The following is a 19,520-nucleotide window of genomic DNA, read 5'->3' as shown; positions in this document are numbered from 1 at the left end:
AGTCCTTCTGTTCACTTGAGCCACACACTCCAGGTGTTTCCCCTATGTGGGTTGTGTGTGTCTTTTTCTTGTAGATAAGCCTTGGTTCCTATTTGCAATGGGAGAGATTGACACTCAGGCCCATTGGTTGTGAGAACTGGCTGTGACTACAGTGGAAGAGTTGTACAGGGGCTGAGCCCCCAGAGCAGGATCTGCCTCAGCAGGGCTCTGGTGCCTTCCCAATCTGCCACTTGGGTGTGTCTTTCTTGGAGGTGGCTAGGTGATGCTCCAGCTTGTTTCAAAGCCGCCTAGAGGGGATCCGCTGTAGGTCAAGTTCAGCCACAGCCTGTACTTCACTTGGGGCCACCTGGCAGGAGCCACAAAGCAGTTGGCAGATGGCTGCCACCTGTGCTGTGCTTGGAAGTGCCTCAAGAGGCCGAGCCAAGAACCATGGCCTTCTGCCACTAGTGCCAGGCTTAGGGCTGCTCTGCCAGAGGTACAGGACACACTCAAGTCAAATGCTGCTTGTCTGGGTCATGTGAATCTTTGAGAGACTCTAGGAAAGTCTGCCAAGGCAGGCGGTTTGTACTAAAAAGCCACTGGAAGTGGCTTGGGTGTGCCCAGAAGTTGGCATGGCGAGCCAATGGTGTTAGCCAGCTTGATGGAGACTCAGGTATGGCAGCAGCCTGAGTCTGCAAGCTGGGAAGGGGGAGGGCTCAACAAAGAAACAATGGCTTCTGCCATTTCTTCCATCCAGGAGAAAGCTGCCTCTCCAGCCCCCGTCCCAACCTAGACAACTCAGTTCCTCACCATATGTCCCTGCTGCCTCTCCAGCTGCTGCCTCAGCACTGGAACTCAGAGCCAGTGATTCCATTGGTAAATCCGTGTGCGGTCCCTTTAAGAGGAGCGGCTGGGACTCCAGCCGTCCTCCATCCCACTTAGTCACAATTTCCACTGGTTTTCACAACCAAATATTATGGGGTCTTCTCTCCCTGGCACTGGAACACTAGGCTGGGGTTGAGCTGAGACCTCTCCTTCCTTGGGGCAAGGGGAACCTCCACAGCTGATACTCCTCCCAAATTTTAATGGTCACAGGCACTTATGGAACCATCCTGTTCCATTTCTCTGCCCCTCCTACCAGTCTCGATGTGGCTGCTTCTGCATGTCCTTAGTTGTAGGGCTTCGGTTCAGCAAGATTTTAGGCAGTTCTCAAAGATGGTTGTTTTGTAGGTTAGTTGTAATTTTGATGTGGTCGTGAGAGAAGGTAAGCACAGTGTTTACCTACTGCGCCATCCTGACTGGAACCTTGGGCCCATACGTACACTTTTATGGCTTGGGTCAGATTACCCTGGCACATTCATCTCATGGCTGGAGTTCCATTGAATGGCATTAAGGCTGGACTTATACACTCAGCTCAAGAGAAGCACATACATTTTTTTCTTGTCTTCCAACTTTTTACTTCGGAAAACTTCAAACCCATGGAAAAGTTGAAAGAATGGTGGATGAATAGCATATGCCCTTCCCCTAGATTCACCACCTATTAATATTTTGCTTATATGCTAACATTTATTTATTTGGCTGAACTAATTGAGGATCGTAATGCAGACATTATATTCCTACATCCCTAATTACTGCTTCATGTGTCTCCAAAGATCAAGGACATTCTTGTATGTGATATGTTTACCATGCTCAGAAAATTTAACATCAATATAATTCCATTATCTAGTATATAGTCTATACTCAAATTTTCCCAAATGTTTTAATAAATGCCCTTTATAGCTATATTTCTTTCTGAACCAGGATCCAAGCAAGATTTCAGGTAGCTTTTTGTGTCTCTTTAATCATGAAAAGTTCCCAGCCTTCTTTGGCCTTTCAAAATATTGACATTTTTCAGTCTATGCCAGTTCCTTTACAGAATACCTCTCAACTTAGATTTGTGTGATTTCTCATGATTAGATTGAAGTTAAACATTTTTACTAATGTTTTGGTTAAGGTGATGTCTACCAGATTTCTCTGTAAAAGTACCTTTTTTCTCTTTCTCTACTACTTGGGATATCATTTTCAGACTAAGGAGAAATCCTATTTCCTCACAGTCTTTTACCCAGTGGTTTTAGCATGCATTGGTAATTTTTGCCTGAATCAATTATTATTACTTTGGTATTTACAATATGATGATTTTCCAATTCTGTCCTTCTTTCTACAAATACGAGTTTGCATTCTTCTGTAAAAGAGAGCTTTCCCCCTTTCACTTTTAAAGGAAATAATTTGTACTAATAGACATATGGATTATTTTTAAATGCACTATCATACATTCCTATTCATTTCGCTGTGTGACTTGTTCAAAATTTGGCCTGTGAGAATCTATGCATTTTTGCCCTGCCAAACAGTGGAAATATATCGTGTTCGATGGCTGGCCTTTCCCCCCATGTTACTAAGGTTGGCTCCAGGCACCTCCCTGAGGTTGAACCTCTCCATGTTGAAGGATGCACTTCCCTGGGTGGGAAATCTATTTACATATACTCCCAAACTTACAGATTCATGCATTAGATTTTCCTAAGAACTCTCCCCGTGCTACATCTGACATAGGCCTAGTAGTTTCTGATGCTCAGCAATCCCTTACCACAAAGCAAGATGTCATTCTCCCCTTTCATAGGTACTTTTAGAGCCTCCATTAACTTGATGTGCTTTTCCATTCCCTACTCTCCTGGAGCGAGGAGGAGAAAAGTCAGAGTACTCTCTTTTCCTTTAAATTCCCTTGCAGGATGTCTTTTAGGATTTCTTGTCTTTTCTTTTATGATGTGGATAACGTTGTGCTCTCAGGGTCTCTTTTAGTAAGTCCTGCTCAGATCTCTAGAATGTGAGATGTATTGGTTTGCTAGGACCACCCTTACAACTGGGTGGCAACAGAAATTTGGTCTCACAGTTCTAGAGGCTAGAAGTACGAGAGATGAAGGTGTGGGCAGGATTGCTTCCTTCTGAGGGCTAAAAGAATCTGTCCCATGCCTCTCACCTGGCTTCAGGTGGTGTGCGGGCAGTCTGCATTGTAGATGCTCCCCTGCTTTCTGTTCTCACCTTCGTATGGTGTTCTCCTGTGCGTATGTACCCACGTTCTCTTCTTTTGTAAAGACATTGGCTGTGCTGAATCAAGTGCCTGCCCTTCTCCAGTGTGACCTTATCCTCTGCAACCGTCCTGTTTCCACATAAGTTTGCATTCTTGAGATACTGGGTGTTAGGACTTCAACATATGAATTTGGGGAGACACACACAGTTGACCCCATAACATGGGTACTTTTTAACCATTGTTCTCAAGCATAAATTGAGACAGTTCAACATTCTTTTATATATGGGCTTCTATTTCATTTCTGATTTAGGAAGTTTTTTAATCTTATTTTTTAATGCTGTGGACTGAATATTTGTATCCCCCCCAAAATTCCTATGTTAAGACCTAATTCTCAAAGTAATGGTGTTTGGAGGGTGATTAAGTCATGACAGCAGAAGTCCTCATGAATGGGATTAGTGCTCTTCTAAAAGAGACCCCAGAAAGATCCCTCACCCCTGTGCCATGTCGGGACACAGCTAAAAGAGTCTGTGAACTAGAAAGCGGGCCCTCACCAGACACCCCATCTTCTGGCATCTGATCTTGGACTTCCCAGCTTCTAGAACTCTGAGAAATAAATTTCTCTTGTTGGTAAGCCACCCAGTCTGTGGCATTCTGTTGTCCAACCCGAACAGACTAAAACATATGGTGTATAGTTTAAAAAAATATTTTGTGGCATGGTTCCATGTTAGGACCGACCACAGGAGATGAACTCCGACCAGTTCTCACATTCCTTTGTCCAGAAATACTGCTATTCCTGTTTTTTAATTTATGATGAAACGTTCTAAAATATATACTAAGTAGTGAGAAAATATGATGCACTACAATATGCCTATCAACCCCCTTCAACAAATTCCAATATTCTACTATTTTTGTTTCATCTGTTCTCCCTGTCACCACCAACACCTTTTCTTTTGATGTTGTTATTTTTATTTTGAACAAAAGTCCTGCCAGTAACACTGATTCACTCTTTGGGAGGATAACAATTGGACCAGTTGGAAAAGGCTTGAAAATGAGATGATGAGATGGTTTTCCATTAATATATTTTTATGGAAGATTGAAAGTGCCCACAGTGCCTTTACTCCAGGTTTCCAAATGAACTTTAGCCAAGAAACCCTTCCAATTAAACCTGCTTGGGAATTCCAAATAAAAGCCCATAGGAAGATGACTGTGGGGAGATGAAAAACTCCATCACCTTTTCCGTACCTGTAGCTAAGTCACTCACATCTGGAATCCTTGGGTCTCTGTAGAACACATTTTGAAAACCAAGGTAAAGTGACTTGTTTAAAGTTGTACAACTAGTTTGCTGCAGAGACATGACTGGGGCACAGATTCTTGACTTAAGCAGAAATTCTTTCTTTCTTCTTACTATCTCTTAATAGTTTTCATAATTTTTTCTTATTTGGGTTCCAGACACAAGGCATCTAATTGAAACATGGCCTTCATTCCTCCAGGAAAGCATGGAACCTTCCAGCAATGTCAGTTCCTTTGCTTTGCTCTAACTCAGTGTTAGATCAACAAAATAAAATGCCTACAACCTTTGAGCTTTTTCACAACAGATGAATTGGGTTGACAGTCTTGTTCTTTAAAAATAAAAAACTGTTAAAATAGAATAATTGGGTTTCTAAATGGAATTATTTTCTTCATCTCAGTTTCCTGTTGTTTATTGCTAGTGATTTTATATAATTGATTTTTCTATGTTGATTCTGAATTCTGCAACTTTGCTGAACTCGATTATGACTTTCTAGTTTCTAAATTTGGCTAAGGTTTTTTTTTTAAGCAACTTTACTGCGACAATTTTACGTATTATAAAATTTACTTATTCTAAGTGTACAATTACGTGCTTTATAGAAATGTATAGAATTGTACAGTCATCACCACAATCTAGTTTTAGAACATTTCCATCATCCCAAAAGGTTTCCTCGTGCTGCTCTATACTTAAGTCGCGCTCCTACCTTCCCACACCCTTAACAACTACTGGTCTGCTTTCAGTCCTTGTAAATTTGCCTTTCCTAGTCATTTCATATCAATGGAATCATACAACGTACAGGGTATTGTTGCTGGCTTCTTTCACCTAGCATAATGTTTTTTACTTCATCGGTGTTTCCTAGTTTGTTTCTTTTAGTTGCCGAATAGTCTATGGTGTGGATATATCACATTTTGTTTACCCATTCATCAGTTGGTGAAAATTTGGATTCTTCCTATGTTTTGGCTACTATGCATAATATTATGAACATTCCTGTACATGTCTTTGTGTGGACATAAGGTATTGTTTCTTTTGGATAGACTTCTAGGAGGAAAATTGCTGAGTTGTATGGTAAATTTATATTTTAACTTTTAAGACATTGGCAAACTGTTTTCTGGAGTGGAAATGGATGAGGGTTTCAGTGTCTCCACATCCTCTCCAACATTAGTGATTTTCTGTTTTCTGTTTCATTTTGTTTTGTTTTGTTTTGTTTTATATGGCTATTGTAGTGAGTGAACAGTGATTTCTCATTGTGGTTTTGATTTGTATTTTCCTGAGAGCTAGTGATGTTGAGTATCTTTTCATTTGCTTATCACCTATTTGTGTGTCTCTGGAGAAATGTCTATCAAACTTTTTGCCTATTTTTATATGGGTTGTCTTTTTATCGTTTGAAGAATACTTTGCGTATTTTAGAATACTAGTCCCTTATCAGATACATGATTTGCAAAATTTTTTTCCTAATCTGTGACTTCTCTTTTCATTTTCATAATAAGTCTTTTGAAGCTCAAATATTTCATTATGATGAAGTCCAACTTACCAGGCTTTTCTTTTATGGATAGTATGTTTGGTGTCTAAGAACATTTTCTCAACCCAAAGTCTCAGAGATATTTTTCCTTTTCTTCAAATATTTATAGTTTTAGCTCTTAATGCTTAGGTCTATCACCCATTTTGATTTAATTTTTACGTATGGTGTGAGGTAGGGTCTAAATTATAAATCCATATTTTTGCATTTATACTTCTGTTGGCACCATTTCTTAAAAAGACTATGTGGTTTCCCCTTTGGTTTATGTTGGCAAAAATGAACTGTAAGTGTAAGGAATTCTAGACTCTTAATTCTGTTCTATTGATTCACAGGCCTATATTTGGACAATACCACACTGTCTTGGTTACCATGGCTTTATACCATTGAAATCAGGTAGTGGACGTCCTCCAACTTTGTTCTTCTTTTTAAAAATGGATTTGGCTATCCTGGCTCCTTTGAATTTCTGTATAAATTTTAGAATTGGCTTGTTAACTTCTACAATAAAGTCTGCTAGGAATTTGATAGTGAGTGAATTGTAGTCATAGATCAGTTTGAGAATTGTCATCTTGACAGTATTAAGTGTTCCAATCCAGGAACATGAAATATCTTTCCATTTATTTAGATCTCCTTTAATTTATTTGTTATTGTTTTAAGTGTACAAGTCCTGCATATCCTTTATTAAATTTATTCCTAAGTTTTTATTCTTTTTGATGCTATTGTGAATGGAATAGTTTTAATTTCAATTTCTTGTTCATTACTAGTGTATAGATAATTGGTTTTGCATCTTGGTCTTGTATCCTACTTGCTGAACCTTGCTGAACTCATTTATTACTTTCTCGTAGTGTTTTGTGAATACCATTGGATTTTCTCAATACAGGATTCTATCATCTGCACATAAAAACCTCTTCTTTTTTACCTCTTCTTTTCCAATATGGATGCCCTTGATTTTCTTTTCTATTCTCTTCCTTTTTTTTTTTTTTTTTTTCTTATTGTGCTAGCTAGAACCTCCAGTTCAATGTTGAATGAAGTGGTAAAAATGGACATCCTTGTCCTACAGGAGAAAGCATACAATCATTCATCATTAAATGTGATGTTAGCTGTTGGTTTTTTGTAGATGGCCTTTATGAGATTGAAGATGCTCCTGTCTGTTCTTACTTTAAGAGTTTTTCCCATGAATGGCACTGGATTTGTCAAATACTTTTTCTACACCTATTGAGATGATCGTGTGTTTTTTTCCTATTAATATGGTATATTACATTAATTAATTTTGGAATGTAAACCAACTTTGCATTCCTGTCATAAATCCCACTTGGGCATGGTGGGCAATTCTTTTTGTTTCTTGCTTGATTTCTTGTTATGTCTTTGTATGTCTCCAGTATCAGGAGAATAGTGGCTTCATAGAATGATTTAGGGAATGTTGCCTCCTCTGTTTCTGAAATAGTTTGTTGAAGATTGACATTATTTCTTCTTTTAAATGTTTGATAGAATTAACCCGGGAAGTCATCTGGGCCCAAGCTTTTTGTGAGAGGATTTTTTATTAATTCAGTTAACTTACTTTTATGAATCTATTCAAATTTTCTATTTCTTCTGGAGTGAGCTTTGGTAGTTTGTGTCTCTGAAGAAATGTTTCCATATCATCTAAGTTACTGAATTTGTTGGCATAAAGTTCTTATATTCCCTTATTCCATTTTAATACCTGTAGGACCTCATTCCTGTTATTGGTAAATATGTATTCTCTCTTTTTTTCTCTTATTAGCCAGTTAGAAGTTAGCAATTAATATTGAGCTTCTCAAAGAACTAGCTCTCAGTTTAATTCATTTTCTCTACTTCTTTTTCCTTCAATCTCTATTATTTCTTGCCTTCTTTGCATTTAATGTGTTCTTTTTCTATTTTATCAAGGTGTAAGCTTGGGTCACTGATATGAGAAGTTCTTTTCTAATATAGATGGTTAGTGCAATCAGTATTCCTCTAAGTACTACTTTAGTGGCATCCTACAATTTTGGATATGTTGCGCTGTCATTTTCATTTAATTCAAAATACTTTTATAGTTTTCCTTTTTATATCTTTTTTGATCCATGTGTTATTTAGAAGTGCCTTACATAATTTCCAAATATTTTGGGATTTTCCAAAGATCTTTCTGTTTGGATTTCTAATTTAATTCTGTTCTGGTCAAAGAACATATATACTTTGTATGACTTGAATCTTTTTGAATTGATCAAGTCTTATTTTATGGCCCAGAACATGATCTGTGTTAGTGATTATTCTGTGTGTATTTGAGAGAAATGTGTATTTCGCTGTTTTTGGTGTACTGCTCTGTAAGTGTCAGTTAGGAAAAGTGGATGATTAGTATTATTCTAGTCTAATATATCCTTGATGATTTTCTGCCTACTTGTTCTATCAATTATTCAGAAGTCTCCAACCATAATTATCAATTTGTCTATTACTCTTTGCAGTACTTTTGGTTTTGGCTTCATGTATTTTGAAGCTCTGTCATTAAGTTCATAAATATTTAGTATTGTCATGTGCTGTTGATTAAATGCCCACTTTATCTATAGCCATCTTTATTTGAAGTATTGTTCTTTGCTCTGAACTCTACTTTGGTAACAATATATTCACTCTAGCTTTTGTTTTGACTAGTGTTAGCATGGTATATCATTTTCTATCCTTTTATTTTTAAATTTCTGTTTATATTTAAATTATGTTTTATATAGGCAGATATAATTGGGTTTTGCTTTTTTTAATCTTAGCTGACAATCTTTGTATTTAAAAATTTGTATGTTTAGACCATTTTCTTTTAATTATTAATATGATTAAGTTTGAGTCTATCATTTTGCTGTTTGTTTTCTGTTTATCTCATATGTGTCTCGTTCCCATCTTTCTTTCTGTCTTCTTTTTCATTAATCAATTTTTTTTAATTCCATCTATGTGCTTTCTTCACTTCTTAGCTATAATTCTTTGTTTTACTTTAATGGTGGCTTTAGCATGTACAACTTTAACTTATACTATCCCTTGAAAGTAGACTATGATACCATTTCATGTATAGTAGAAGAACCTTACAGTAGTGTACTTCCATTTACCCTCTCCCAGCCTTTTTATCACTCTTCAAGCATTTTACTATGTTGTAAACCACGAAATACATTGTTTATTTTACTTCTGCCTTTAGGTCTTCCTTTAACTTTTTTTTTAGTGCAAGTCTTTTGGTCATGAATTATTTTGTATGAATGATAATATTTCATTTTGTATTTTTTTTTTACTGCTTTAAGATATAATTCACATACCCTACTATCCACCCATTTAAAGTGGACAATTCAGTGTTTTTAATACATTCACAGGATTGTGCAACCTTTATCACAATTTTATTTTAGAACATTTTTGTCCAACCTAAAGGAAGCCTCATACCCATTGCTCTGATCACCCCTTATTCACCCTTTTGGTGAGGGAGGGATACCTTACCCTAAATACTATAAAATGGTTGAACACACAAAACCCAACACTGGAAAGATGAGATAGACAGCAATTTATTAGTCACATATACTTAAGGCTCAAGGTAGGAGGAAACCTCATAACATACAGGGCCACACGGTGGTTTGTTTGGGAAGCAAAGTGAACAACAATGGGCAGTAGGAGGCAGGCTTTATGGTAACATGAGGATGAGATGACCCCTAGTTCCCATCAGGGGATGTGATTGGCTTGTTTGAATAATTTTACAGACTGTCAGGAAAGTGAAATTTATTAGGTTAAAAACCTTGTCAGAATACAGCTGGTACAGTTAGTTGATAGCAGAACTAGCCGGATGGGGAACCTTTTCCACTGGGTGGGGGACTGTATATCTGGTGAGAGCATGGGAACCCGTGGTTAGCCTCACAGGATGTCAAGGCAGCACTTAGTATTGAATCTTAATTTCAGACCTTACACCACAGCAGTCAATCCCCATTCCTCCCTGACCCTTCGTCCAGCTCCTGGCAACCACAAATCTTGCTTTCTGACTAAATGGATTTGCCTCTTCCGGACATTTCATATAAATGGACTCATACAATATGTGATCATTTGTGTCTGGATTTATTCCCTTAACATTATGTTTTCAACGGTCATCCATGTCAGCATATATCAGTGCTTCACTCCTTTTTATTGCTGATTGGTGTCTTAGTCTATAGATATACTGCATTTTATTTATTCAGGCCTCAGTTGATGGGCATTTAGGCTGTTTCCATTTTTTGGCTATTATGAATAATACTGCTATGAACGTTTATGTACACATTTTTGTGTGGATATATGCTTTCATTTTCCTTTGGTATATATCTAGCTTTTTTTTTTTTTTTTTGCTTTTTTAAACTTTTTGCTGGCTATAAAATTTTAGTTGTCATTTTTGTTTTTCTTTCAGTTCTTTCAAGGTGATCCTCCACTATCCTCTGCTTTGCATAGTTTCTGATGGGAAATAGGATGTCATCCTTATCTTTAGTTTTTTGAACATATGAGTCTTTGGCTGCTTTTGAGATTTTCTATCATTGGTTTTAAGCAATTTGATTATGATGTGCTTTGGTGTAGCTTTCTTCATGTTCTAGTGTTTAGGGTTTATTGAGATTCTTGGATCTGTGGGTTTATAGCTTTAATCAAATTTGGAAAAATTTCAGCAATTATTTATTTTAACATTTGTTCTGTCCCACCCCCACTTTGGGACTCCAATTATCCATTACAGTAGGCTACTTAAAGTTGTCCCACACTAACCGATATTCTTTCCTTTTTTTTTTTTTTTAAAGATTTTATTGGGGAAGGGGAACAGGGCTTTATTGGGGAACAGTATGTACTTCCAGGACTTTTTTCCAAGTTAAGTTGTTGTCCTTTCAATCTTAGTTGTGGAGGATGTCATTCAGCTTCAAGTTGTTGTCCTTTCAGTCTTAGTTGTGGAGGGTGCAGCTCAGCTCCAGGTCCAGTTGCCCGTTGCTAGTTGCAGGGTGCACAGCCCACCATCCCTTGCGGGAGTCGAACCGGCAACCTTGTGCTTGAGAGCCCGTGCTCCAACCAACAACCGAGCCATCCGGGAGCTCAGTGGCAGCTCAGCTCAAGGTGCCATGTTCAATCTTAGTTGCATGGGGTGCAGCCCACCATCCCTTGCGGGACTTGAGGAGTTGAACTGGCAACCTTGTGGTTGAGAGCCCATTGGCCCACGTGGGAATCAAACCGGCAGCCTTCGGAGTTAGGCGCTCGGAGCTCTAACTGCCTGAGCCACCGGGCAGGCCCATTTTCTTTTTTTTTTTTAATTAAAGTTTATGGGGGTGACAATTGTTAGTCAAGTTACATGGATTTCAGGTGTACAATTCTGTATTACATCGTCTATAAATCCCATTGTGTGTTCACCACCCAGAGTCAGTTCTCCTTCCATCACCATATATTTGATCCCCCCTTACCCTCATCTCCCTCCCCCCACCCCCTTACCCTCTGGTAACCACTAAACTATTGTCTGTGTCTATGAGTTTTTGTTTCTCATTTGTTTGTCTTGTTCTTTTGTTGTTTTTGGTTTATATACCACATATCAGTGAAATCATATGGTTCTCTGCTTTTTCTGTCTGACTTATTTCACTTAGCATTATACTCTCAAGATCCATCCATGTTGTCACAAATGCTCCTATATCATCTTTTCTTACCGTCAAATAGTATTCCATTGTGTATATGTACCACAACTTCTTTATCCATTCGTCTATCGAAGGACATTTTGGTTGTTTCCATGTCTTGGCCACCGTAAACAAAGCTGCAATGAACATTGGAGCACACGTGTCTTTATGTATAAATGTTTTCAGATTTTTTGGGTAGATACCCAGGAGAGGGATTGCTGGCTTATATGGTAATTCTATTTGTAATTTTTTGAGGAACCTCCACACTGCCTTCAATAGCGGCTGCACCAGTCTGCATTCCCACCAACAGTGTATGAGGGTTCCTTTTTCTCCACAGCCTCTCCAGCACTTGTTGCTATTTGTCTTGTTGATGAAAGCCATTCTGACTGGGGTGAGGTGATATCTCATTGTGGTTTTTATTTGCATTTCTCTGATGATTAGTGATGTTGAGCATTTTTTCATATGTCTATTTGCCATTTGTATGTCCTCTTTGGAGAAATGTCTCTTCAGGTTGTCTGCCCATTTTTCAATTGGGTTGTTTGTTTTTTTGTTGTTGAGTTGCATGAATTCCTTGTATATTTTGGATATCAGCCCCTTATCAGAGGCACTGTTTGCAAAGATCTTCTGCCATTCAGTTGGTTGCCTCTTTATTTTGTCGATGGTTTCTTTTGCTGTGCAGGAGCTTTTAAGTTTCATATAGTCCCATTCGTTTATTTTAGCTTTTACTTCCATTGCCTTTGGAGTCAAATTCATAAAATGCTCTTTGAACCCAAGGTTCATAAGTTTAGTACGTATGTTTTCTTCTATGCAGTTTATTGTGTCAGGTCTTATGCTTAAGTCTTTGATCCATTTTGAATTAATTTTGGTACACGGTGACAGATAGCAGTCCACTTTCAGTTTTTTGCATGTGGCTTTCCAATTCTCCCAGCACCATTTATTGAAGAGGCTTTCTTTTCTCCGTTGTATGTTTTTTGCTTCTTTGTCAAAAATTATCTGTCCATACTTATGTGGTTTTATTTCTGGGTTCTCAATTCTATTCCATTGGTCTACGTGTCTGTTTTTCTGCCAATACCATGCTGTTTTGATTATTGTAGCCCTGTAGTACAAGCTAAAGTCAGGGAGTGCGATACCTCCAGTATTGTTCTTTTTTCTTAAGATTGCTTTGGCTTTCGGGGTCTTTTGTGGTACTGATATTCTTTTCATTTTGAGGGATTCTTTTTCTTTGTGTGTTTTATTTGGGATATTTTCTGTTGCTATGCCTTCAAATTTAGCTTTTTTTTTTCTTTCCCTAATGTTTAATCTCTGTGAATGCCATCCAATATATTTTTCATCTCAGATATTGTAATTTTCTTCTCTAGAAGTTTGATTTGGATCTTTTTTATATCTTCCATGTTTGTACTTAACTTTTTTTAACGTGTTATAATTAAACAGTTATTGTAACTGTTTAGTATATTTCTGTGCAAATTCTAACATCAGTTTCCATTGGTGGATTATTCTCTTTAGTATGGGATGTCTTTTTCTGCCTCTTTGCATTCCTGGTAATCTTTGAGTGGACCCCTGACATTTTGCCAAGTTCTTAACCTAACAAGTTTCACTTCCCTGCCAGATGTTAGATAATTTTATATTCCTCTGTACCTTTGAGCTTTGTTTTGCGATGCAGTTAAGTTACTTGGAAACAGTTGGATCCTTTCAGGTCTTTCTTTTATGATGTATTAGGTGGGCCTTTGCCATGCTCAGTCTGAGTTAATTATTTTTCACTACTGAGGCAAAACCGTCCTGAATACTCAATGCCCTGTGAATTATGTGTTTTTACAGTCTGTCTGTGGAAACAGGCACTGTGGCCCAGTGTGAATGCCACTAGTACTTTCTCCAGCCAAACAGAGGGAGAAGTCCTTTTGGATGGTCTTTCCCTATCCTCTGAGAGTTTCCTCACACGTTCTCTTGTCAGTACTCTGCTGAATACTTGAGGTGGGTATTTTCTGCAGATCTCCAGGATTCTCTCCTTGAAGTGCTGCTCTGTCCTGTTTGGTCTTGTGTCCTGTGAACTCTAGTTGCCTTGGCCGCCCTGGACTCAGTCTCATCTTTTCAATTGAGAAGACAACTAAGGTTCTCTGTGCTCCGCCTCATTTCACCATCTCTGCACCGAGGCATGGAAATTCTCTCAAGGCAATTGCAGGCTCACCTCATTTGTTTCCCAAATTTCAGAATCATTGTCCTTTGTTGTCTGATGTCTTATGTCTTGAAAACAAATTTTTCTCCCTTAGGTTATTTTAGGTAGGAAGCAAAATCCAGTCCCCTTTTACTCCATCTTAGCTGGAAGAAAAGCCTGCCCAACAGGTGTTGTCAGATGAATAAACTACTCGGGATTTGAACTCTTTATATGAATTTTTTTCCAGTAAAGATTCTTATTAGTATTTTAAATTCTTTTCATGATAAATGTCTTGGTCTAAGTATGTTTTTACCTTTACCTGTTACCTTTACAGCTTGCCTCTGAATATGGATTTGCTAGATAGTCCAGACTTACTGGAAACAACCATTGATGATGTAATTGGGGCACCTGACACTGTGGAAACATTGCCAGCACCAGCGGAAGTTAACATGGCCACCAGGCAAAGTGGATTAAAGGAGCCTGAAGGTGAAGGCGGGAGTAAGTATTCTGTATAACATCAATGACACCTTTTTATTTTACCTCCCTTTGAAATGAGCTATTTAAATCAGTCCCGTCAATAATATTTTATGCAATAGTTGAATTTTAAATTTTAATGTAGAAGAGTTATGCGTTCTTGCTCTTTTGGCTTAAAGGTCCATTGAAATATTTAAGATCGCATAATTGAGACCATTAAACATTTGTATTATTTATAAGTCATTAAAAATTTATGAATTTTCAAACTTGCTTTTTACTTTGTTTTTTGAGTGAAAATTAGGAGAAAAAGTTTCTTTAAAGATTTGAAGTTTCTGTAAAGGGCACAGGATTGATTGAATAAATGTTTGGGTGCTCCATTAGCTCCCAGAAAGTGTTTTGTTTTTAATGAGGACTGTTTTTGCCCAGACTCACAAAAATAAATAATACAGAGAGAAAGTTGCTTACCTTAACTTTTTCAAAGGTTAAAAGGAAACAGTAAATTGCACATTGAAAATTTCTGTATGTTTGTGAGTTTGGTTTGACATTAAAGTATAAACTGTATAAACAGGAGCTTGCTGTTGAATCTCAGTGTAATATATGTTCATTTAACAGCAGCTAATATTTATGTGGCTCTTGTCAATTTTGACTTTTATCCCTAACATTTGATGCTGTCTGTCAACACCTCATAGGAAGTTGTCATTGAGTATGCTGTTGTCTCTGAGAAGTATAGACTTCAGCGGTGTATTTAGTAATTTAGAGATAGAAAGTGTTCATGAAAACTTACACAGTGCTTCTGGTTAATAGAACATGTAGAAGTACTACTGGTAATTGGCATTAAAAATCTGTCCTTTTGTTCCCTAAGTGATCACTACAAATACACGGTTAAAAAAATGTTCTGATATGTCATGGTTTTACGAAATTCTTACTGACGTCTGCCATGTTTGAGTTGTGCTTATGATCTGAGGTCAGGGAAACAGAAATTAACTTTGATTTATTAGTAATTTCAGAATAATGTTCTAATTTGATTATTTTAAAGATAGTAGTTAGTTATTGGATTAAGAAAACATCCTCCATTACTATTTCTTTTATACTTTCTTTGCCATAATTTCTTTTGGTTAGTTTCTTTTTTACAGTCCTACCCTGGACTCTACCTTTTGTTAGAAATGACAACTCTTTGTGACTAGACAGATGTGAGACATGATAAATCTGGGCCGTCAGGATTTAGATTCAACCAGAAGCAGAACTAGCTTAATACTGAGTATTTATACTGACTATTAAATACTGAGGGTTAAAATAAAAATAGTCTCCATTATAGAGATGCCAGTATTGATTTTATTTACATTACATTTTATGTCTGTTATATGATCTTAAGGGTTTTTTTCAGTGCTGCAATAGTACAAGTATTATATTAGCAAACAACATTGATTTAGTACATGCTTTCTAGGAAATTGCATTGGTTTGGGAGAATATTGAACGTTCCTACATAAGATGTCCCTAGAAGGACCTAGGGATGCCTAGAAAAGATCAAATGAGATGTAATAACTCTTCAAATGTTTGAAAGCCGTATAGCAAAGAATTTATTTTATGGTGTTTTATTGGTGATTCTTGCACCAGCAATTTGAAAGTATAGGGAAGCAGATTTGGGATCAGTATATGGAAAAATTTTTTAAATGTTTCTGCCATATTACGGAAATAGATACGTAACAGTGAGTGAGCCCCTTATTACAGAAGGTACGCAAGCAGAGCTTAAATGCTGTTAAGGTTGTGACAGAAGAAATTCGTGTATCGTGTAGGGGTTTCATTCATAAGACTTATCCAGTTCAGATTTATGTCATTTGCTCAAAGTCAATGAAAATAGAGTATTTTGATGTTAAGAATTAAGGTCTTATAATCTTGGTATCCAATTTATTCTTTATTTTCTTTCGGTTGTAATGTCAAAATTCTGATTTCACATAGATGAATAGTTAAAAATAGTAACTTTAAAAAAGAAGAGCTTATCTTACAATCTCAGGATGTTCCTCAGCCAAACAGATGTAGCAGAAGAAGCTTTATTTTAACAACAAAAAACCCAGACCCCAAACCCAACAGTATTAATTTATCATCATAAGCTAAAGAGTTTGTGGTCTCATCATCATGTTAAAATTTAGTCTCAAATAATTCGTAGCATGAGAAAACCAGGAGATGGCAATTAAGTAAGTAAATGAGTATGGAAGATTTTGAAATCAGTGTTGAATTAGCGATTCTCATCACCTGGAGAGTTTTAAAAACTACCAGTGCCAAAAAACTACCTCCAGAAGTTCTGATATCATTTTCTGGGGTTAGCTCTGGGAATCAGTATTTCTTAAAAGCTCCACATCTGATTCTAATATGCAGCTGAGGGAGAGTACGAGTTAACTGATGGACACTTTCAGATGGTCCCTTTGACTAGGAGGAAATGATTTCATAGTTTTCCTTTCCCTTTTGCCTGATTATTTAGAAATTATTAGGCATTCAACAACCTTTTTGTCAAGTGACCATGTGAAAATACAAACTCATACAAAATTAGTCCCTGTAAAATAAGATTATTACAGAGTGGTTGATTTAAGTAGCATTCATTTAAAACTGAATTGTATTTAAAGTATTAATATTATCTTTTCAGTGGTTAGAGGACTTTATTTGTAATGCGTTTTGCAGCTAAGGTGAAACATAATGAAGACAAAATGCTTGTCCTGCATCACACCTGCTGTTACCAGTATATAATATTTATTCATCCATGAATGAATAAATGTATGTCCTTCATCTGTTTGCTCCACATAAGTTTAGTTTCAGGCTAAATATATATTACATATTATATTATATTAATAAATATATATTAATAAATATATACTATTAAATATATTAACAAAATTATTAAATATATTAATATATTAAAATATATTAATAACTATATATTAGTATATTATATTATTATAAATATAAATATATATATATAGAGAGAGAGGGCCAAAGAAAGAAAACGGCAAAGTACTGAAGTGCAGCAGGAGGAGCTTGGGTTGTGGTTGTGGAAGAAAAGATGGTGTCACACATGATCTCTGCTTTTCTTTGGGATCTTTTGACTAGTAAGCCTTCTGAACCACACATGCTATTAACATTCCATGCCTAGTGGCTTTTTAGGAGCAGTGCAGATACAGGCCAGTGTTCCTATTTAGGTTAACTCTTAATCAAAGTAATGGAGAGTTACTTGGTTATAGGAAGAAAATGCATGTATTCTGCGGTCATCTGGATTATTACCTTTAATTGATGGTAACGGGTGTTGGAAAAAACAAACTTAAAATCTGTACCTTCACACAGCTGTGACAGCCTGTCAGATTAAGGGGCTATTTTGCCGTTTTTTCCAGTATTAAAAGATGCGTCAGAGAAGCTGAAACAGCTTGAGATGGAAACCAGTTCATTGCCACCCCCTCATGCCAGCACTGATGTCAACATCAACAGCCAGGTATCCGGGTGTCTCCCTTGTATGCCGGTCACACATTACAGACCGCAGAAATCCTTTCTTCCCAAAGCTAATACTTTCTCATTTCTTTTGCTGGGAAATCTGTCTCTGCCAAATTCTTAACAAACTTTTCTCATTTAAGACGAAGAAATTTGTAGATTTTTAGGAGGGAAGGCGGAAACTTGGGTAGCAACATTAAGAACTGTACAGTCATCTTACAGTTTTCTTTTTTTTTTAGACACACAGTCAAAAGTGATAGGGCTGTTAAACCTTTTAATTTTACTTTTTTAAATTTATTGGGGTTACAGTGGTTAGTAAAATTACATAGGTTTCAAGTGTACAGTTCTGTAATACAGCATCTACCTATCGCATTGTATGTTCACCACCCAGAGTCAGTTCTCCTTCCATCACCATATGTTTGACCCCCTTCACCAACTCTTCTGCCACTTCCCCACCCCCTTTAAACTCTCTAGTAACCACTAAACTGTTCTCCGTGTCTGTGTTTGTTTCTTTGTTTGGTTGTCTTGTTCCTTTGTTCCTTTCAGTTTTATATACCACATATCAGTAAAATCACGTGGTTCTTGACTTTTTCTATCTGACTTATTTTGCTTAGCATAGTAATCTCAAGATCCATCCATGTCTCAAATGGCGCTATTTCATCTTTTCTTATGGTGGAGTAGTATTCCATTATATATAAATACCACATCTTCTTTATCCAGTCATCTATGGAAAGATACTTTGGTTGTTTCCAGGGGTCGGCCATGTGAAAATGGCTGCAGTGAACATCGGAATACATATATCTACGGATAAATGTTTTCAGATTTTTTGCATAGATACCCAGGAGGGGCATTGCTGGATCAGATGGTAATTCCATTCTTAATTTTTTGAGGAGCCTCCATAGTGTTTTCCAGAGTGGCTGTACCAATTCACATTTCCACCAACAGTGTATGAGGGTTCCTTTTTCTCCACAGCCTCTCCAACATTTGTTATTATTTGTCTTGTTGGTGATAGTCATTCTAACATATGTGAGGTGATACCTCATTGTGCTTTTGATTTGCATTTCCCTAATAGCTAGTGAAGTTGAGCATGTTTTCATGCATCTGTTGGCTGCTTGTATGTCTTCCTGGGAGAAGTGTCTTAAATCTTTTATTTTGATTCAGCCTATCCTTTCTCTTAATTATGTTCAGTGGGTCATGATTTAGTTGAAGAGCTCGATAAATGTCTTTTGAAATTATAGGATTTGTTTGAAAGGAGCTGCTCTGTTATATAAACAAGGAAGAGAATAGAATTTCATATGCTTCAGTTCATCTTTCCTTCCTTTCACCATGCTGTCCGTTGGAGATTTTTAGGCATTGGGTGTGGGGGAGGGGGATACATACCAATTAAGCCAATTAAACTTCAGCTAATTGACTAATTTAATTTTTTTTCTTATTCCTATATTAAATAACTAAAATAAATTGAATGAGATAAAAATAATTAATTGTATCATCTGCCAGATGTCCCCACTAAATGGAAGAGTGAATTTTAGATAATAATATGGAAACACCTTTTTTCCCTCTATATGTAGACAATAGATAGCAAAGATCTGTTGCATGAATCTTGTTTTGGTTTGGTTTTAAAGAGGAAAGTGAACAGCTGACCTGTAGTGTTCTTTCATTCTTGAATACCTAACTGCAATTTCTTCAGAGACCTGTATGAAGTAGAGTGACTTTCTTCTTTCTTACATAGTCATTGTCAAAACTGTCCTTTTGAATCCAAGTCCTTTTTTTCCTAATGTGTTTTTTTCTTAGAAATGTCTTTTAAAAGCTGATTAAATTTCAGGAAGGCTTTCATTTTCTTGACTCCCTCAATATTTTTCAATTATATTGGTCTGTTTACTTTCACACTGTCAGTTTTTTTTTTTTTAATTATTATACGATCTCTGTAAAGTAAGGGAATGCAGGGTCAGAGACAGAGGGTTAATTGAAAGCTT

At 36.8% G+C, this 19,520-nt stretch overlaps 1 protein-coding gene across 5 annotated transcripts in view; it reads left to right on the top strand.

The window, feature by feature from the left end:
- Window positions 1-19,520, top strand: part of EPB41L5 (erythrocyte membrane protein band 4.1 like 5) — a 132,132-nt gene that overhangs the window by 90,472 nt on the left and 22,140 nt on the right. For all 5 annotated transcript variants that reach the window (XR_013993545.1, XR_013993546.1, XM_081052013.1 and 2 more), the window contains 2 exons: window positions 13,937-14,100; window positions 17,454-17,551. Coding sequence is in view for 3 of the 5 variants with exons in the window: in XM_081052013.1 (XP_080908139.1) it covers window positions 13,937-14,100; window positions 17,454-17,551 (262 nt within the window). In the remaining 2 variants the exon portion in view is untranslated. The remainder of the gene's footprint in view (window positions 1-13,936; window positions 14,101-17,453; window positions 17,552-19,520) is intronic.

Source organism: Rhinolophus hipposideros (assembly GCF_964194185.1).
Source record: "Rhinolophus hipposideros genome assembly, chromosome: 6".
Lineage (NCBI taxonomy): Eukaryota > Metazoa > Chordata > Mammalia > Chiroptera > Rhinolophidae > Rhinolophus > Rhinolophus hipposideros.
The sequence above is the reverse complement of the archived record's forward strand: the minus strand, read 5'-3'. Positions and strand labels throughout refer to the sequence as shown.